This window comes from Drosophila teissieri, chromosome X (genome assembly GCF_016746235.2).
Source record: "Drosophila teissieri strain GT53w chromosome X, Prin_Dtei_1.1, whole genome shotgun sequence".
Taxonomy (NCBI): Eukaryota; Metazoa; Arthropoda; class Insecta; order Diptera; family Drosophilidae; genus Drosophila; species Drosophila teissieri.
The window spans coordinates 19,640,413-19,660,284 of record NC_053034.1 but is presented as its reverse complement, the minus strand read 5'-3'; the positions used below and the strand labels follow the sequence as shown (position 1 = coordinate 19,660,284).

The following is a 19,872-nucleotide window of genomic DNA, read 5'->3' as shown; positions in this document are numbered from 1 at the left end:
GGAATACCAACTGACGATATTACGAGGGAGTAAGATGAGGGGCCTGGGATGCGGTTAAAACTAAAAAAGCCTCTGAACCTCTAAATTGTAAATAAATGACAAAACAAAAGTGCAGCCAACCTGATGACACGAAGACACCAGGGCTAACCTGATTTAAAATGAATGTTTTAAGTTTTTTCTGATGCATATACATATACATATATATACATACTTAAGCCTTTGACTTCAAATTATGCAGAGGTATTCAATTTTATTGCTAAACTAATGATTGTACATTTTTTAAGATTACTGCCGAAGTGCTTTGTTTAAAGCATACTTTTGTGCCAGCTTTCAAGTGATTTCAAATCACAAGAGATTTCCATGGCCATAAAGGGGAAACATGGGGCCAGCACACACACAGAGTGGAGCATTTCGGTAAGGCCACTTTGCGACATTTTAATTTAAATGCTAATCAGCTGGCAATAGACAAAAAAGAGCCAACCTATCCCACCTCGAGTGCAGTTCATGTTCCAGGAGCCGCCTGCACAATGTGTGCCTGGGTGTGTGCAAAAATTGCAACTCATTTGGAAGTGGGTGGCCCGGAGGGGTGGGCTGGGCAGCCTGGATGGGCACAACAGCAACAGCGCTGCAATTTGTATTTAAAATGTCGGCCATTGTGGATTAGCTGAGACAGAGGCGCACCCAGCACCCAGCAGCACGTCAAACACGAGGCACTGGAAGAAAAGCATAGTGCAGAAAACACTCAAAATTACTCAAAAAATATGAAAGCCGCTTCAGAAGCCGCTTTGGGAAAAACACAATTCATTTGTGAATTTCGAAGAATATTTAAAATAATTTCCAAGACTCGAACTAATGTCCTCTTTTGTTATTTTATAAGTATATATGCATATATTTATAAAGTATTTTTTACTTAACAACTGCAACGAATTTAAAGGAAAATTTGGCCTATCCTTTAATAAAGTATTCATGAACACTAAACACGCTTGTTTTTGCCAGTGTACCTAGTCAGCTGAAGCCTTCTGTTGTTGCTGTTTGGGCGCCGTGTCGTCATTATCATTTGCATTTGCATTTTCGGCCTGCTCACCGACGGCATGTTGGGTAAATATTGCCATTTTATGCAGCGTCCACGAGATGCCATCGAAGGAGCCGGCACTTTGGCTATAAAAACAAATTGGAAGGGGTCGGTGGCACAAGGGCGCAAGGCCGCGTCAACTGGTTAAACAAAAGGATGGCTATGCACCGGAAACTGAGTTAATTTTCTGGATTTAAATTTGAATCTAGTCGATAGCGATTGGCATGAATCGAATGCCCTCGGCCAAAAGCTGATTGCTGCGGCAGGTTGGCTAACTAATCAGTGCTGCCGCCTAATTAGCTAGAGAATAGCTACTACAAATATTGTAAATGTTGCTGTATTGTTTTAATCATAAAACATTAGCATTACTTATCGAATGCATATAAGTAGGATTAGATAATATATGGCATTTGATTTCTTAGCCATGTAGTACCACTACTTGCATTACAAAATAATGTAGCAAAGCAAATAGCCAAAAGGCAAGTAGTAACATATGGCTATTTTATATAGCTGATTTGACAGCACAGCTTCTGATTGTTGTTGAGTTCGTTTTTGTTTTTCGTTTTAGTTTAGTTTCGGCTCCTCTGTTTATTTGCAAGCCATCGCTCAAACCGCCCGCATCGCCAGCCCCGCCCCCTGCGTTTCACAGCCCCCACCAATGGACGTCCGCACGAAGTGCACCAGCGAGGAGCCTCTGGAGTCTCTGGGGCAGGACCTCCCGGCGGGAAGCCACCGCCTGCTGCAGTTCACCAACTGCCGCCTGGTACGTGGCCACCAGATCATCCACGAGGATCTGTGGGTGCGCGACGGTCGGATAGTGAATCCGGAGCCCGTGTTCTTCGACGAGCAGGCCAAGGCCCACTGTCGCATCGACTGCGGAGGCGCCATCATCGCACCCGGCTACATCGACCTCCAGATCAATGGTGAGCACCTGCCCCCGACTGCACTGAGAAAAAATCATGACATCATGTCTTTGAAATACATGTGTCCGCTTAATTGCTTAGTTTAGGCTCGCCACTGAAAAAAAACATGGAACATTGCATGCAGTAGATATAAAGATTAAGATCAGTTTTAGGATCTGCACCTTTTGCTCTAGGAAAACTACTACACAGTTAGGAAATCTTTGTTGGCAAGTGCATCGCATTCCATATTTATGATTTCCCAAGATAACATATTGATAGATATAGATTAAGATATATTTAGATATGTATGTCAAATCAAGAGTTTTCCGGTCCCACATCCCCCATTGTTGCTGTTCTTCCTCCGTGCCACTCTGCCTGGAATTCCATTAATTGGCACTTTCGCCGCGCTCCAATCAGCCGCCAAGGTCATCCGTTGTGTTTACCCGTTGACAAGCGGCAAGCCGCAATATGGAGCACCCGTAATCGGAGCGAGTTAATCTTATCGTGACTTCGCAGGCCCCAAGCGGCTGAGCTCGACCGCAAGTGGGCTACAGTGGGCACTTGCAGCGAAGGCCCACTGTGGTCAAACTGGGACGCGATAAGCTGCCTCTTTGTCTTCGGCAGACAAAGGCTGATCGTGCGATCGAGATAATCCGTAGTGTGTCACCATATCCATCGGGTAATCCCTTCTAAGATAGCTGATCAAGCCAAATCCAAATGTTCCACAGGTGGCTATGGCGTGGACTTCTCCTACGACACGGAGACCATCGAGGAGGGCGTGGCCACGGTGGCACGCGGTCTGGTCAAGAGCGGGGTCACCTCCTTCTGTCCCACGCTGGTAACCTCGCCCAACGACAGCTACCACACCATACTGCCGCGCATTCCCGCAGAGGTTCCCAAAGGAGCCGGCATCCTGGGTATCCACGCCGAGGGTCCGTTCATCAATCCACAGAAAAAGGGCGCGCATCCGGAGCACTGCATACAGACCATTGATAAGGTAAGACCAATTTCCATTGCTGATACCCAACAGTAACCTTTCGTTTGCTTCGCTTGAAGGGACTCAGCACGCTGAAGGACACGTACGGCTCCCTGGAACGCATCAAGATCATCACCCTGGCGCCGGAGAAGGTCACCGACCCGGAGGTGATTGGCCAGCTGGTGGAGCGAGGCATCACCGTGGCCCTGGGCCACTCGATGGCCTCGCTGAGCGATGGAGAGAGGGCCGTGCAGCAGGGCGCCACACTGATCACGCACCTGTTCAACGCCATGCTGCCGTTCCACCACCGCGATCCCGGCCTGGTGGGCCTTCTGGCCTCGGACGCGGTGCCGCACGGAAGGACCGTGTACTTCGGCATCATCTCGGACGGAGTGCACACGCATCCGGCGGCGCTGAGGATCGCCTACCGCACGCATCCGCAGGGCCTGATCCTGGTCACGGACGCCATATCGGCGCTGGGCCTCGAGGAGGGAGTCCACCACATCGGACAGCTGCCGCTGCAGGTTAAGCAGGGCAAGGCGTTCATCGCCGGCACGGAAACGCTGTGCGGCAGCATCGCCCCGATGGACGAGTGCGTGCGTATCTTCCAGAAGGCGACCGGTGAGTGGGAGATCCCCGCTAGAATTCGCACTAAATCCTCCGTTTTGCAGACTGCTCCGTGGTCTACGCCATCGAGGCGGCCACCTTGCATCCGGCACAGTGCCTGAAGATCGACCACCAGAAGGGCACCCTGGACTTTGGCTCGGACGCGGACTTCATTCTCCTAGATGACCAGCTCCGGGTGCTTTCCACCTGGATCGCGGGTGTATGTGTTCATAGGACTGCCAAGTAGTGCATCGAATGTACGACTGTTGCAATTGTTTTTATTTACCTGATGCAGGATGTATTTTATACCGAAGATTCTCCAATTAAATTGTTATATTTATACATTCCAGTTTAAAAAAGAGCGTTTCACTGACTTCGCATCATTTCAATTGAAGGAATTCGGGATTGCTGTTGCTGGATGCCTAGAGCAGCCAAGGATCTTCAGAAAAATTTGAAAGCCCCAAACGAGCCAAAAATGAGTCATTGGTTTATTTGACATGGTTTAGGTTGTTCTTTATATTTTAATCGGTAAATCATTTGGTGTGGACAACTAAACTAAATCCATATACAGTTACAAATAATAGGTTTACACGACAAAAAAAAAGTAGAATAAAATTACAAGGAGACGGGAGGCGAGCGCTTGATGGTGCGTTGGATTTGGGCGCTCCTCCCTTGCGGATGCGAATGCAAATGCGAATGCTACATTGATGGCGTGCACCTTACACGATCCTTACATAGAAACATGGAGATATACACGCGCGCACACCCACGCCCCCTTAAGTGTACACAGATATATATATAAATTGGGTGTGCGAGCGCGAATGCACATAAAAACGATGCGATATACGGTGTGTAGTTATATATATAAAGACATTTATATATATATATATATATATATATAGGCAATATTCAGAAAACAATTTCGGTTCACCTCGATCTCTATATCGAACTCCTACTGCGACTCCAGCTCTGGCCGAGGACCTGGCTTGATGAGTGGCCAGGGAACAGAGCAGAGCAGGGCGTCCATCCCCACCCGCCCCATCGAACTCCTGGGTGGCTTAGCATCGACAAACAAAGCGAAAGCAAGCTAGGTATAGGCTATATACTATCCGATGTATAATATGTATAGGTGTTATTTATATCTAGGCTGAAACGCAAAACAAAACGAAACGAAACTAAGTGAGGCGGCAGGGGAGGGCGATTGATGGCGAGCGAACGAACAATCGAATGACGAACGAACGAATGACTGAGTACAGGAATCGTAAGACTATATGTATATCAAAAGTACGTTACAAAAGTGACTTATGTCTGCGTCTTCGCTATCATTATCGTTTCGTGTGGCTGGACAGTGGCTGGAGCTGATCTTCTGGCCACGTTAGTTAACCGATCGAGAGCGGCCCGAAATGCAGATCCTTGCTCCTTCTTCGAACGGAGCCGTGTCCAAGTTAGGTGTGCGTTAACTAACGTGGTCCATTCCCACTGACCACCATCGTTCGGAGTTTTGTAAAGTTGCATCCAAATGTTCGTATTACAATATCTGTTGCTTTTGTTGTTAAACTTTAGGTAGGTTGTTTCTGTTGCTTGTTCCATCTGCGTATCCTCGTAATAAGTAAGTTCCCAACGTGCGAATGACCCCGGCTCTATTGCTTTGTATCCCTTCGTTCGTGCAGAGCGGTTTCAGAAACCGATCCCCGCCTCTTCCCGTTCCGTTCTGTTCCAATTCGTCCCGATCCGATCCAGTCCAATCCATTCCGTCCCTCGCCGCCTTCCCCACGTACAGCTAAGCACAAACCGGGCCAAAGCACGCCCCGTTCGTCTGGAACGCCGCTTTTTACGCGCAGCACTTGCTGTAGCCCGGCGCCTTCTCTTGGTTCCGGCGGTCGATGATCACGCGCTCCTGGTTCTCCGCCGACTCGCGCCCCGATGTCTTGTCCAGAATGGCCTCGGCGAGCTCACAGAAGGCCCGCTCGATGTTTATGTTCGATTTGGCGGATGTTTCCATAAACCGAATGCCATGTTCACGGGCAATCTAAACATGGGCAGAGATGGGAAAGGGGAGCAAGTTATTGGCTTGGTAAACAAATTGATCAAACAGACGTGGGGCGTGTGCGATCATTGAGTAGCAATCATAATAAATAACCAGAATAGTTCTAAAATAAATTGTGTGCTTGCGTCTTCCGGAAATTTTCCCTTGCTTTGATTAACACTGACATATGTACCATAGGATTTAAATAGTGTTGTCCTAATTGTTAGAAAACCAATATATTCGCTCAGTGTTCAAATTCTAAACTCTTTCAGGTCCTTTTTGACATTGTATCTTTACGAATTACAACAGTTGGAAAATATTTAGGAACATGTAACAGAAAGGTGGCTATGGGACCTATGATGCACTAATATATACATATGACTTCCAAACTCCTATGTGCCCTATTTATCTTTGTCTGGTAACAAAGCAACGCATTTAACAAGAGCTGTAGAATCTAACTTCAGCTATATCTGGTAATCTCTGGGACTGATTGCTGTTTCATGGGAACTCCAAGGATGAGGGATGCTCACCGCTTCGCCGCGCTCCTTGTTGACCACCCGCTTGTCCGTCATGTCGCACTTGTTGCCCAGGATCATCTTCTCCACATCCTCGTTGGCGTGCTAAAAAAAAGAAGAAGATGCACTTTAGACGGGAAAAGGCCATTGCTCTCAGGGGGATCGCTTACCTCGTCTATATTTCGTAACCATTTGACTATATTCTCGAAACTCTTCTCGTTCGTTATGTCATAGACAAGCATTATGCCCATGGCGCCTCGATAGTACGAGGTGGTTATCGTGTGGAATCGCTCCTGGCCGGCAGTGTCCCATATTTGCAGCTTGATCTTCTTGCCGCGCAGCTCAACTGTTTTGATTTTGAAATCGATGCCTGGGGAAAACGTATGAACAAGAAAAACAAATGTAGTGCGGAAAAACCAACGCAATTGGAGCTAAATGACGTCACGGCGGTGTTATCGATTACGTTGGACTTGGAATTGAACAAAATAAAGCAGTTGCAAAGAGATATCACGATGATTCATTACATAGTCATATATGGAGCACGCATTCCAACTAAATGATCGCACGTCTGTGTTACGTGTTGCGATCGTGGTTTAGTACGAAAAGTTCAAGTTCAGGGAGTTACATAGCCACATAAATGGCATATTTTGCCCGCTTTTCTTTTGATTTTCACTCCACAGGCGATCTAATCAAGCAGTGCGTGCAGCAGTCGATAAGGCAGTGCCACGCCCAGTCACACACACACACATAGATATCCTGGCTGTGCAGCTGACATGTGCGTGTGTGTGCGGTGCGGGTGGACAGATGCATGTATGTGCGTAAGGTCCCGTTACTCACCTATGGTCGATATGAACGTGGACGTAAATGCATCATCCGAAAACCGGAACAATATGCATGTCTTTCCCACTCCCGAATCGCCGATCAGCAACAGTTTGAAGAGCAAATCGTAGGTTTTCTTTGCCATTTCCAAAACGCAACGAAACCCTCGCAGAACAAAGCACAAACACACGCGCGCACACTCACACACACACACACGCACGGGCGCAGGTGACAAGCGATATTATTATTATTGAAGCGCTCTACTTTTTTCGCGCTTTCTCTAGCTTATGGCCGCTTAAACAGTGATCCTTGATCTCGTGTTATCCTTTTTTCTTTTCACGGTTTAAGTGCGCCGAATTAATTAATATTTTCGCTTGCAATTGTTGCTATTAGAACTAGAGCTGGAACATGAATCGATATCTGCTCGATACCATCGATGCTCTAAGAAGTGTCGCAACTTCGATTATAAAACCACTATCGATAGCTAAAGAAAAGTCACAGTTCTCAAATCACAGCTAAATAACCAAAGTAAGTTTTGAGCTATATAGTTTACTCTGTATACCTTAATATTACCTTAAATTGAACATTTTAGCCAGTATACTCATAAATGGCTTTCTAATTATTGCGCGGCTTGGCACCCCCGTGCTATCGGTACAAGTGTCCATCGAAAGGTCCGGGCAGTAGAGCTATCGCCTATCGGTATCGTAAAATAATAACAATTTCGCAAAATCCCAAACCGATTCGCAAAGAGGTGGATTATTCACACAAATCGAAGCGGACAACGTTCGGATTACAGTGATCCCAAGCCCAGCCAATCCACCGCAGGCAATGGACATCGACTGGCAGAACAGCCTCACCGAGCTGAAGGATCGGGGCCAGTACCTGCTGCACTCGGAAAAATGGGCCGACTGCCGCTTTCTGGTGGGTTCCGCGCCCGCCCAGCGGCTCATCGCTGGCCACAAGCTGCTGCTGGCCATGGCCTCGCCGGTATTCGAACGAATGTTCTATGGCAATCTGCCGGATAAGACTGATCCCATCGTCATACCGGACGTGCAGCCGGAGGCGTTCGAGGCGATGCTGGAGTACATCTACACGGACCGCATCACCATTGGGTCCTTCGACAAGGCCTGCGAGCTGTGCTACGTGGCCAAGAAGTACATGCTGCCCCACGTTGTCACCCGCTGCACCCACTTCCTATGGGCCGACCTAAGTCCGAAAAACGCCTGCCGGGCGTACGAGTTCGCCAAGCTGTTCGATGAGCCACGCCTCATGCAGAGCAGCATGGATCTGATCGCAGCCAACACACGCGAGGTGCTGTCCGACCCCAGCTTCCTGGACATCGAGGTCTCCACTCTGATGGCCATACTTGACCAGAACCGCCTAAACATAGACTCCGAGCTGGATTTGTTCAACTGCCTGCTAAAGTTTGCCAGTGAGCGGGGCATCCTGAACGAGTCCGGCCAAGAAGAGGCTGCTGGCGGAGGACAGGTGCTGACCAAGGAGTCGCCCGAAAATGCTGCTGGCCATGTGCTGGTCGAAGAGATCAAGATGGAGCCAGATGTGGCAGCCATGGTGCAGCACATGCACCAGGACGACGAGGGTGACAGCTTCGAGACGGACGCTGGCATGGCCTCCACTTCCTCTGCGGCTGCCGTGGCAGCAGCGGCGCCCTCGGCTGCCTCCCCGCCGCTGGACGTGGCTTCCGGTTCTGACGACCTGGTGATCATCGACAGCGACGCTTCGGCCGATGCCGCTGCCAACATGATCAACATCATGGACGCCCAGCGCACCATACTCGATGGAGCCATGCTCCGGCAGGCGGTCAAAAAGATCCGCTTTCTCACCATGACGCCGCAGCAGTTCGCCGAGGGCCCGGCCCGTTCCAAGCTGCTGCAGCAGCACGAGGCCCTCTCCATCCTGATTAAGATCTCCAGTCCCTCGCTCAACGATTGTCACATGCCAGAAGGTTTCTGCGTGTCGCGCAGCACGCGTAACTTCTACGAGTCGGGCCACCGGCACGCCCAGAGAGAACTGTCTTCCTCGTATCGCACTGGAGCCGCTGCCTCGGGTGTCTGTTTCCCGGGACCGGGTCCGGCAGTCCGCAGCGGAGGTGCTGCCGGCGGCGGAATGATGATGGGCAATGCACCACGTTTCGGATCCGTTGGCACGGGATTCGGCTTCGCAGGCGAGGAGTTGGTCATGCGCCCCCCGGAACCAGTGGGCGTCCCACCAGATGCCGCACCGGCGCCAGCCCCACTGCGCTGCTTCGGCGAGGGCTACGAGAGCGGAGCGCCAGTTCCAGCGCCCGCCAATGATGATGACGGCGGCGATCGGGGCGCACCTGCGCCCGCTGGCGGAGCGGCAGCCGGAGGAGCTGGATCCGCAGCTGGAAACTCGCACAATGACATAGTACGCGCCTACTGTATGCGCTCCCTCACCCGCCAGTTTGACTTCCGAAACACCAGCGTCACGGATGCGGGCGTGACCTTCCAGGTGGACACCAACATCTGGATCTTGGGTGTCCAGGTGCCCACGCGCGTGCTGTGCGGCGAGCTGATGACCTCCGCCGGCTTTACGGAGCGATACACCGAGGTGCTGTACGCCCACATCCAGGACATGCACGGCTCAAGGATCACGTACACCCACTGCACGGCACGCGTGTGCTACGACTCGCTGCTGGACATCACGTTCGATCGACCAGTGTACATATACCGGAACCAGATCTACAAGATCTACGTGGTGTTCAACAAAACCGGCTGGTATCCCATGTACTCCTGTGTGCCCGATGCCAACTGCAATCGCGTGAAGTTCATGTTCAACGTCGGCAACCCCACGGAATCCGTTCGCGACGGCCTGATCTACGCAATCATCTTCTCCACGCCTCAGGACAACGTCCGTCACCTTGTCGACTGAATCCGGAGCAATATTAGTTCGTTAGTTTAGCTCTTTTGTTGTATTTTCGATGTGATAGACTTTGGTTGGCGTCTTGGGCCATGGAAATTATTTGATCTGTACGCTGGATTTTTCCCATTTCATGTTTACAAGCTGGGAACTAATTGTGCATAGTTTCTACATCACTCACCACATGTATAGATATGTGTTCCTTATCTGTATTGGCAACATACCTTGGATCACCTAGCAAATGAATTGTCTCAATTGAAAGGAGATCAGATCAGCAATGGCAGTCTGCAGCTGCTTTTTTTTAATATTTGTACAAGTTTATCGCCAAGTTCGATTAATTCTGCTGTATAGCTGTAGCCAATTATGCATTTATTTTTTTGAGTGCTTGATTTTAGCTGCCAAATGATAATGATTATCTGATTATCTGAAATTCCCTCTTAACGAACACCACTTAAATATATTTCTCTTCCAAACGTAATTATTTGAGCTTAGGTTTTGTATGTAGATCAACAAGCAAATATTTAAGACTTACACAAGACTAAATTGGTATATTTCAATTTAATAAAACATATTTAATATATTTCTTAACATCGCCGCGTTTGTCGTTTATGATTCTAGGATCTTGAAATCTTTGAAGACCCATCCCAGCCCGACTGGGGGCGAAACCGACCCCCTCAAAGAATGGCTTTTTTCGCCTTGAAGAATTGTACAATAAATAAAATTAACTTTATTGCGATTCATATACAAAAGAGACCAAACAACAAAACAAGTTAATAATACAGAAAGAAGAGCGGGATACAGACGGTTAGAAAGCAAGAAGGTTAACAAGCTATTGGGCTAGGAAGTTTTTTACAGTGCAGCCAGGGTGCGAAGACGGAGGGACGGAAGTAGTTGGTTAGTCGGAGCTTACAGTGCACACTCGAATCAGCGAACCAATAAAAACCTAGGGGGGCTTCAAAACAACATAACTCCAAGTTTGCAGCAAACAAGCATGTATCTCCTTTAATTTGAACGTTCACATTATCGAGATTGCACTGCACTTTGTTCGTGAGTATATACAGAGTGGCCGGCGATCCCTATTTGCCGTAGTTGGCGCAGCTGCCGCTGGCGTACTCCGGCTCCTCGCAGGTCAGCGTGTGCTCGTCGAAGACCTTGTCCTCGCCGCAGCTGATCAGGCGGGGATGCCCCTCCACGCAGGTGATCAGGCGGTGGCAGTCGCCGGAGACGGGGAAGCGGGGGAAGGGCCAGAAGCGGGCGGCCACCGAGTTGGGGTCCACCTTGGTGGGGCACTTGAAGCCGACGACCGCTGGAATGGTTTGGGTTTTTTAAAACACATAAATAAATTTCTAAGAAGTAAGGAAACAAGTGGGAAATGGAAAGTGGTAAGTCTGACTTTAGGGGTCCAAAAGTAGGCAACAGTAAACTCTTGACTTAGAAGACTTCGCGTTTAAAGTGACTTTAGATCTCACCCTCGGGATTGCAGTGCTCCAGCAGCTGATCCGGCCAGTTGCAGCCGTGGATCCTCTCGTCGTAGGCCAGTCCGGCGTCGCAGTCCTGCTCGTGGGGCTCACCGTGGGCGCACTTGATGTAGGTGGTGGAGCAGTCCTTGGAGACCGCGTACAGGCCGAACTGGTACTCGCAGGCCGGCGTGGAAATGGGAGTGGCTAGCGGGCGAGAAAGTGTACCACCTCAGTTAAGGAATCCGGCTCGATGGACCCGCTGCTACTTACGATCCCACTGGCGGCCCTTGCAGTCCACCGCCCAGTTGTAGTTGCAGTGGTTGTGCACCGCGCCCTTGCCGTCGAAGAGCAGTCCGTTCTCGCAGGTCTCCAGGGTCAGGGTGCCGTTGGTGCAGAGGAAGAACTGGTCGCAGTTCTCCGTGTGGGCGTACGCCTGCACGCCGTACTTCTCGGGGCACTCCGGAGAGCCCACGGCCAGGGCATGTCCTGCAAATGGGACAGATGGAAATTGAATGTGTGTCAAAGAATCCGATTTTTATGTTAGGAATCGAATATGGAGTCCTCATAGGGAAGGTAATATCTAAGACAAGATACAAGATCAGATTACTGCATACATTTATTCGCCCTAGACCAATACATTCTCTTGTTTTTTTTAATTTCAGTGTAAAAGTGCTCTATAGATCTATAGGCATATGTAAACTGAGCGATTGAGCCGATGATTGCTTGGAAGCGGTGACCACTGTTCCCACCATTGTCAAACCCGAATCGCAGTGCCGTCCACTTCCTTCCTGTCCGCCAGTCGGTCTACCCCCATTCCACCTGGAGCCCCGGCTCCGCCACCGCCTTTCCACCTTTCCACCTGCCCAACTGGTTTTGATGCAAGTGCAAGTGACGCCACAATCGCGACCACGACACTTTCGCGCATCTTCGCGCCGCGTCTAGCGATTCGAATCGCTTTGGAAATGGAAATGGAGGTGGAGATGTGGAAATGGAGATGGCGATGTGGAGATGGAGCTTTGAAGCTGGTGTGATGTAAGCCCGAAACGCCGATGCCATCGAGACCGGGCAACAGGTTGATTGTTGACTGTTGACTGTCGTTGGTTAATGGGTAATGGTTAGTTGTTAGTGGTTAGTGGCTGACTAGCTGTCTGCGCACAATTTTCTCGAAGTCCCCAAACGAACCGAAAATCAAAGGCACACACGCAGCTACATATATTTAAATATGCGGAGATTTCCGGTATTTTAGTCTCGCACTTGGACAGAAGTTATGGATTATGGATTAAAATGTCATCGCTGCCTCATTCATTAGTTGCTTATCGCAGAGGTTCAGCTTGCTCCAATCATTTGATCTGTGATATCAGCTCGCTATCTTATATAAGTCTTTTGATCTTAAGGTACTTCATTGAGCTCTGGCCTTAAGGGACTACAATCATCCCTACGAAAGATAGTTTCATGTTGTTCTACTTATGCTTATGGTAATGGTGGCCATGGAGTTCAGAAGTGAAAACATTTGAAGGATGTGGGATTAGTGGTTGAGAAATGGTTGGGCCAGCCAAAACAGCCTTCTTGTGACATAAGTGACATTGATGGCTTTCCGAAAAGGCCAAAGCGTGTGGCGAATTATGCGATCCATTTGAGGCGATAACCCGATGCGATCCGATGTGATCTGTGCACCTACCTTTCTGGTTGCCTTGGTTAACCCAGAACTAGATCGTATAATGTGAGCGCTATCGTACCTAATTGTCAACTGGTTTGACGGGCCCAAGTTCTACTTCTGACGGGGTTTGGCATTTGTTTTATTTAGTTCATTAACTTGCCGGATCGGCCAGCCGATTTCAGATGTCTTACGTCTGATATATGTACACCCCTATACATATGTACACATATGTAGGTATATATGGTGTATGATTGGCGGTTGGCTCCAAGATCTCTGCAGTGAGTGAGTCAGTGGTGGAAACAAAAGCAAAAGTGATCGGCCGCCTGATCTGCATGCCAAATCAGCTTGGCTATAGGGTATAGATATGGCTATAGATCGGCGGCTATAGCGATCCACGATTAAGTGGAGCAGCCTTCGGCTCGAGAAACCAGTAATTAAAATTCTCAATTCTCAAGTCTCAATTCTCGATTCGAGGCGAGAACAAAAGAGCAGACCGTTAGGTTTTGCCAGATTCGAAGGGGCACCGAGATATATACGTTCGCATATATACTATAGATCGCATTTGGACACTCCACGCGATTGCAGTGGAATTTTTGAAAGTAAAAGCTCCGTTTTCGAGGCGCACACACGCGAGTAATTGAAAGGTTGGGCTAATTGCAGGCGGGAGTGGCCAATCGATTGAGTTACCAAGGCCCTAGAGTAATGTGTATTGATAGTCGCAACAATGGTGGGGCACTTACCACAGGCAATCCAGGCCAGGATTAGGACGCTGCACACTTGGAATCGCTGCATGTTCGGGGCCTGGCATTTAAATACATATATACATATAGAAATTATTAAGGCGGAAATGCATGGGGGTTAAGTGAAAAGGCACAAACAAGGCACACACACGCACCGTAAAAAAATATATATTCAAATGCGCGCAAAAAATGGAATGGAGAAACGAGAAACTGGAAACTGAAACTTCCGCTCCAAGATTGTACGTTTTAACGGTTACGCGTTCCAAACTCAACTGAAAAGATTTGTACCGCGCTCCAAGAAGAAGAAGAAGAAGCGGCCGAGCTGCGACTGCGCAGCGTTGACTCGCCAGCAAAACCAAAAGCCAAAAAACAAAAAAAACAAAAAAGAAACAAAAATACAGTAGAAACGTGGAACAAAACCAAAGCCAAGCCAACCCGAATCGAAAAACAAAAACCCCACAAACGACACCACAGTTTTGCAAAACCCAAGTTTTTTGCTTTTTTCCCATCCCGCTTTGCCTTTGATTTTTGTTTTTTTTTTGCGGGGGGGCGGTATAGGTGGGCGGTGGGCGGTGGGTGGTGCTGTGTGTTGTCACAGCTGCCATTGTTGTTGCATGGTTGCATTGTTGCTGGCTGGCGTTTAATGCAAAACGGGATTTGGGATCGCCAGTGCTGCCCATCCAGCCGTTTTCCCGCCACATCCTACCAACTTGAGAGCCTTTATAAGTAATTATAAGCATTATAAGTAATAGGTTGTCGGTCTGAGGACAAGTCTTTTGGTTTTCCCACTACCGAACCAGATACCAAATTTCATATCGATCGAACATTTTCCCTCGCAGAAATGACTTGTGCTTTGAAACCACTTATAAAGGTGTATAACAGCATGCTATAAAGAATTAATTTGTATCTTAAAGCAAAAAGTAAATATAAGCTTTAAATTTAGACCGTTTGCTTTTTAGTGTTTCCAAGATGTTACATAAGAAAGTGATCCACAAAACCCATTCGTCTTTCTTCTGGAACCACTATCAAATATCGATCAAATATCGTTGTACTTAAACTCATTTATAATGCTGTCTAAAAGTATGCTGTTCAGCATATCTGCAATGCACAAGGTCGCTTTCGCCCCACCCGTACATGTTTCTATGTTACTGGTTTCTAGCTACTTTGAGTCCGTTTCCTGGCTTGAAAACACGCCAAGGAAGAAATCGAGCTTCTCTGGCAACATGTGTGATTGAAAGTAAAAGGCAAAGCTCGCGCAGACCATAAGCTTCATTCATGATTGGGCCCCGTTTGCCGATTGCCGATTGCCGTTACATTGTTAACTATTGCAAAACTCTTGCTTTTGCTTTTGCTTTGCTTTGCTCGTGCTGCGGCGATTGCATAAGCGGCACTCTTGGCTGCTTTTTGTGTCCATTTACATGTGCGGTGGCCGCTCTTTTCTCGGTCTTCGGTTCGCTTGGCCACTCGGCCAATTAACGACTCTTTGTAACCGATGGACGGACCAAGGGCTATGATGGATAGTGGATAGTGGATTGACCGATCCCGCCCCGCCCCCGTCCACCGCGATTACCCGATATTGCGTGTGGAGTGAAAGGTTTGATGGATTAGTCAATCGCCCCCATCGCTATTTCCCCACGAGATGCACACTAATTTTGTATAGATTCGAAATGGTTTTTTAATTCGAGAAAAAGCGGAGAATGTTTACAGTCGGATGAGTGATTACTTAAATAAAATAGGCGAAAATCACAAGTACAGATTCGAGTTTTGTATCGTTTGGGTTATTGAAGGCAAGTCAAGATGTTTATTAATAAATAGCCTGGCGCTCCTCAAAAAGGAACTATAAAATAGCACAGTCTAAAAGAGTATTTAAAAGTAGGTATGATCAAAGTACAGGAAAGTATTTATAGGAAGACAGAAAAGATTATAGAAAAGATTTAGCAAACTGAAATCGAAAGCTAAACTTGAGGTAGAAGAGGAATACGCATTATAGGTTCCAAATACTTATAAAAGGAATGCTTATAAACTGTAGCAATAGGAATAGAATTTGAAAGTTTTAAAGGGAGAACAAAAAGTAAGAAGATAGAAAAGATTCAGTTTTGAAACTTAAAGGAGAACAGAAGATTGTCAAAAGGGTTTTCTTATAGACAAGAAGTTGGTTAAGAAATATCAAAAGATTGTAAAGATAACATAGAGAAGCCAGAGAAAAAATGATATATTAGGCGAAGATCATATAGGATAGCTGAAACAGTATACAGGATAGAAGTAGAGTGGGGAGATAGATAATTTTAGTAGGAGTAGTTTATAAAAAATTCAGTTTATTCTTTTTGTATAATAATAAGGCGAAAGTCTGAAAGTGGGAAATATATACACAACAATTTGGCAGCGTTCGGTTGGGCACAGAAATGAACGGATGTGGAGATTGAGTAGTTAGAAAAGTATTTAGAAGTAGATATAGAAAAGTCAGAGAAAAGGGAAATATAGTTCAGAGATAGATAGTCGAGTATTGAAGTTTACTGCTACACATACGCTCTATAGGAAATGGGCTAGAACTACTAAATTTAAGTGACTAAGACGCGAATCTGTGTGTTGTTTTGTTTTGTTTCGATTGGATTTGATTTGATTGATTTTCTCTCAGTGTGCTTGTGTGTGCATGAGTGTGAGTGTGGATGTGATGAGGAGGGCCGACCGCAAGTGGCTTAGTCCTTCTTGTCGTCCACATCCTTGTACCAGTCCTCGCAGCCGGGCACATTCTCGGGAGCATCGCACATCTCGGTGGCATCGTTGTAGACCTCGCCCAGCTGGCAGCCCAGATCCCTGGGATCCTCGCCGTTCAGGCACACGTAGAACTTCTGGCAGTCGGTGGGATGCGGGTACTTGGGGTGGGTCACCACCTGGCCGCGGTCGTCGGTCTTCGGCTGATCCTTGGGGCACACGAATCCGGTCTCGGAGGTTCCTGAAAGCACACACCACATGACACCATTAGCCCCTAACCACTCCGCCGCACTCCACTTCGAGCCACTTACTCTGCTCCGGGTTGCAGCCCTCACGCTTCGCGGTATCCGGCCACACGCAGGTGCCCGAGTACTCGTCGAAGTGCAGGCCCACGGTGCACTTGGTCTCCAGGGCGTCGCCCTCGATGCAGTTGTAGAAGATGTTGCACACGGCGGGATCGGGATGCGCGAAGAAGCCGTTCTTGCGCGGACAGTACTTGCTGGACTTGGGCTCCTCTGTGAAGGGAAAGCAAACGGGGTTAGGTTCTCCATCTACCAAGAACTAGGAACTACAAACTAGGATGAATATTTAACCACAATCACGAAAGACGTAGGCCTACTTTTGGACAGCTTATGAAAGTGGTTTATTTGCTTTAATTATAGAGAAGTCCAAAAGTATGCTACGTTTTTTTTGCAAAAATATCCTCTTCTCGTATTCCTGGCCAATAAATATTCGTATCGCCTTTCTAGCAACTTTAAGATTTTGAACCTTAATATTTTCAACTAATGTTATCCAGTAAATGGAGACTACATTTTATGTTGGCACAAGATGCGAACTAAAACTCGCTAGTTTAACTATTTACGTTTGAACTGTGATAAACAAAGCTGCAGATGCTGTAATGTAATTCGAATAACCAGTTTAGCTTCGCCTTGACACAGTTTTTAAACCATTCCCGAGGGAGGGGTCGGAATCAATGGCCTGGAAGTAGTAATGCTGATGGGATGGGCAACTTACGGAGCTCCGTGCGGTCCTCGCAGTCTACATTGAAGGGCTGGTCGCACTTGTTGAACTTGCGGTTGAGGGGATCGAAGACCAGGCCATCGGGACAGAGCTTCGCCTTGGCCACTCCATCGTCGCAGACGTAGAACTTGTCGCACTGCACCTCATCGGCGAACTGGCCATTGGGCTTCGGGCACTCGAAGTTGGCGGCGGACACGGCTGTTGGAGGGGGAGACAAAGGAAAGAGGCACTTCAGTCAACTGGTTTTCCCACTTTCACTTTCCTGGCGACCCCCAGTCGCACTCGAAAGTGTAACAGATCGAACGGCACTCGATTACCGAAGGCAGTTCCGCGTTCGCGGTTTCCTTTTCCTGATTGGTGCCCACGAAATGATCGGTGGCTTTTTAATGGAACAGGTTGCTCTAGCATGGTGGCTATGACCAGAATTCCACTGGAGCTACCTACATTGTAGCTATATTGTGTGATATAGGGGAGTACTGTTTACTCAAAAGGGGCTCTTTACAACCAGTCTGAAATCTCTAACTCGAGTGCCTAAAAGTATGTTGCGGAACTCATTCACTGCGAAAATCACTCCATACTTTTAAACACCTTTTCATTCGCTATGCGGAAAATACCTTCCACAACCAATACTATAGATTTTCGTAGCACACCGGTGATGTTAAGTGATTTCAAAATTTAAATGTCAGAGAAGGCTTCCTACTCAGCATGATGCCAAGATTACGATGTTCGAACCGGGTTCAACGCACTCCTCTGTTGACGAGCGCGGTTTTGCGGCCCAGAAGAGCGGATTTCCACTTGGCCAACAAACTGCAAGAGTTGCATAACCAGCGGCCCAGACAGACAGACAGACAGCCTCTTGGGCTTGGCCAGCATTCCAGTTTTTCCAGACGGAAAACGGCCCTCCATCTCGATCTGCATGTGGCTCGTAGATCGTAGATCCGCAATCGCGACCAGATTTAACATTTAAGGCTGGGGCTCAGTCTTGCGAGGCGTCTAAATGTCATTAGCTACTTTGGCTTTCAGCTGGCCAAAACTCTCGATATGCAAAACACACAGCGCACCGAAGTAGTCTTGATTTCGGTGTCAGTGTCAAAGTAATTAGCAACAATTTGCGACTTTGACTGCCTGGCTGGCTGGATGGCTGGATGGGTTGGCCAGTAGTCACTTGGGCTGGGCACCACCGATCGATTGATCCCACGGATGCATTGATTCACACTCACTTGTCGCCACACACAGGGTCACAGCAATGGCACATAAAAATAACTTCATTTTGGACTCGGTCTGTTAAAAAAAAAAAGGCAGAGCGACGATCCTGGCAACTGGGTACTTGAGCAACTAATCGCGACTCAAGCGCTGCGATGGTTAAACTAAACTAACAACGGAACGCCAAAGAGGCGCACTTTTCAAGACTTTTTACCGGCTCTGCTCGACGTCGCCGTCGACGACGCCGTCGGCCGCGGCAGAGTGATGCCAATGGGCGGGGCCACTACCGCCCCCGCCACTGCCACTGCCACTTCCACTACCACAACCGCCAGCACCACCACTACTACTTCCACACGAAACCGAGCCAAGCCAAACGAGCTGCGGCTGGAGCTGGAGCTGGGAATGGGATGGGGATGGGGATGGAGCCGGGGCTCCAAAGGCGGCGAAGAAAGGCGAGCCGGAGATGTAATGGCACAAAAACAAGAAAGTCCAGAGGCGAGGCCCGGAAAACCGCTGGCGATATGCCCTAGCTTTACATGCACCACGCGAATTCTTCAGTGCGCCACCTCGCTTTTGTTAAATCAGGTTTCTTGATTCTATCGGAATCTTGAAAGAATCACAGAATTCTTAAGTGCACGCATGCGTCTATCTGAATTTAAGCGAACACTTTAGGAAACTAAGAGGTTATTAAAAAAACAATGTTATTTATCGTATCTGAAATTTGAATGCCGCGAATTCTTCAGGGCAGACTCGGCTGGTTCTTGATCTGTAGAGCCATCTAGCGGTCATTTCTGCAGGCTGAGACCTAGTTAACTGGATTTCTATTCCCGATTCAATTGTTTATATTTATTTTTTTTTACGAGTTTTGTTGAAATGCTGCTACTGTTGAAAGTTGAAAAATAGATGGCAAAAATTGTCTGTTTCCAACAATAAAGGGTAAGAAATAGTTGACTCTCACGCAAAAAACAATCTCAGTTAGTAAGACACCTGGTCAACTGCATATTTCCGGGTGTCGACCGTCAAATAGCCAGATGCGATCGAGTGGCCGATGGATCCGGTTGCAGTAGGGTATTCCTTCCCTGCGATCAGTGTGTCGATGTGGCCGAAAAAGCCACACGAAAATGAACATAAACAAATTCATATGCGTCAACGGTCCCGAGTTCAGTTGGCTCGAATCGAGTTGAAGTGAGTTGGCCGGGTTGATGGTCCGCATGCAAATGGCTTACACCGATAAAAGGCCAGCACGCAAATGACCATAACAAA

General features: G+C 47.9%; 5 protein-coding genes across 5 annotated transcripts; 2 read left to right on the top strand and 3 right to left on the bottom strand.

The window, feature by feature from the left end:
- Positions 1-1,618: 1,618 nt before the first annotated feature.
- LOC122623944 (N-acetylglucosamine-6-phosphate deacetylase) lies at positions 1,619-3,887 on the top strand. Its single transcript, XM_043803342.1, has 4 exons — positions 1,619-1,995; positions 2,703-2,971; positions 3,031-3,571; positions 3,622-3,887. Exons 1-4 carry the CDS (start codon positions 1,731-1,733, stop codon positions 3,801-3,803), a joined length of 1,257 nt encoding a protein of 418 aa, XP_043659277.1. The 5' UTR covers positions 1,619-1,730; the 3' UTR covers positions 3,804-3,887.
- A 156-nt stretch (positions 3,888-4,043) lies between these two features.
- Positions 4,044-7,304, bottom strand: LOC122623655 (ras-related protein Rab-10). Its single transcript, XM_043802930.1, has 4 exons — positions 6,935-7,304; positions 6,268-6,467; positions 6,113-6,202; positions 4,044-5,585 (listed from the first exon to the last, which is right to left on the bottom strand). Exons 1-4 carry the CDS (start codon positions 7,059-7,061, stop codon positions 5,388-5,390), a joined length of 615 nt encoding a protein of 204 aa, XP_043658865.1. The 5' UTR covers positions 7,062-7,304; the 3' UTR covers positions 4,044-5,387.
- Positions 7,305-7,347: 43 nt separating this feature from the next.
- Positions 7,348-9,919, top strand: LOC122623654. Its single transcript, XM_043802929.1, has 2 exons — positions 7,348-7,444; positions 7,509-9,919. The coding sequence occupies exon 2, from the start codon at positions 7,745-7,747 to the stop codon at positions 9,827-9,829; it is 2,085 nt and encodes a 694-aa protein (XP_043658864.1). The 5' UTR covers positions 7,348-7,444; positions 7,509-7,744; the 3' UTR covers positions 9,830-9,919.
- A 609-nt stretch (positions 9,920-10,528) lies between these two features.
- On the bottom strand, positions 10,529-13,933 carry LOC122624342 (protein obstructor-E). Its single transcript, XM_043803846.1, has 5 exons — positions 13,830-13,933; positions 13,675-13,735; positions 11,548-11,763; positions 11,287-11,481; positions 10,529-11,123 (listed from the first exon to the last, which is right to left on the bottom strand). The coding sequence occupies exons 2-5, from the start codon at positions 13,724-13,726 to the stop codon at positions 10,894-10,896; spliced, it is 693 nt and encodes a 230-aa protein (XP_043659781.1). The 5' UTR covers positions 13,727-13,735; positions 13,830-13,933; the 3' UTR covers positions 10,529-10,893.
- Positions 13,934-16,018: 2,085 nt separating this feature from the next.
- LOC122624028 (protein obstructor-E) lies at positions 16,019-18,761 on the bottom strand. Its single transcript, XM_043803452.1, has 4 exons — positions 18,627-18,761; positions 17,401-17,604; positions 16,698-16,901; positions 16,019-16,627 (listed from the first exon to the last, which is right to left on the bottom strand). The coding sequence occupies exons 1-4, from the start codon at positions 18,673-18,675 to the stop codon at positions 16,371-16,373; spliced, it is 714 nt and encodes a 237-aa protein (XP_043659387.1). The 5' UTR covers positions 18,676-18,761; the 3' UTR covers positions 16,019-16,370.
- Between the last annotated feature and the right edge of the window lie 1,111 nt (positions 18,762-19,872).

Coding starts and splice junctions, on each gene's coding strand:
- LOC122623944 (XM_043803342.1), top strand. CDS start 1,731: ATGGACGTCCGCACGAAGTGCACCAGCGAGGAGCCTCTGGAGTCTCTG. Junction 1,996..2,702: donor CATCGACCTCCAGATCAATG/GTGAGCACCTGC, acceptor AATGTTCCACAG/GTGGCTATGGCGTGGACTTC. Junction 3,572..3,621: donor TATCTTCCAGAAGGCGACCG/GTGAGTGGGAGA, acceptor TCCGTTTTGCAG/ACTGCTCCGTGGTCTACGCC.
- LOC122623655 (XM_043802930.1), bottom strand. CDS start 7,061: ATGGCAAAGAAAACCTACGATTTGCTCTTCAAACTGTTGCTGATCGGC. Junction 6,468..6,934: donor CACGTTCATATCGACCATAG/GTGAGTAACGGG, acceptor CGTTTTCCCCAG/GCATCGATTTCAAAATCAAA. Junction 5,586..6,112: donor ACAAGGAGCGCGGCGAAGCG/GTGAGCATCCCT, acceptor GCCCATGTTTAG/ATTGCCCGTGAACATGGCAT.
- LOC122623654 (XM_043802929.1), top strand. CDS start 7,745: ATGGACATCGACTGGCAGAACAGCCTCACCGAGCTGAAGGATCGGGGC.
- LOC122624342 (XM_043803846.1), bottom strand. CDS start 13,726: ATGCAGCGATTCCAAGTGTGCAGCGTCCTAATCCTGGCCTGGATTGCC. Junction 11,764..13,674: donor CCTGGCCTGGATTGCCTGTG/GTAAGTGCCCCA, acceptor TCCCATTTGCAG/GACATGCCCTGGCCGTGGGC. Junction 11,124..11,286: donor GGAGCACTGCAATCCCGAGG/GTGAGATCTAAA, acceptor AAACCATTCCAG/CGGTCGTCGGCTTCAAGTGC.
- LOC122624028 (XM_043803452.1), bottom strand. CDS start 18,675: ATGAAGTTATTTTTATGTGCCATTGCTGTGACCCTGTGTGTGGCGACA. Junction 17,605..18,626: donor GACCCTGTGTGTGGCGACAA/GTGAGTGTGAAT, acceptor CCCCTCCAACAG/CCGTGTCCGCCGCCAACTTC. Junction 16,628..16,697: donor GGGCTGCAACCCGGAGCAGA/GTAAGTGGCTCG, acceptor GTGTGCTTTCAG/GAACCTCCGAGACCGGATTC.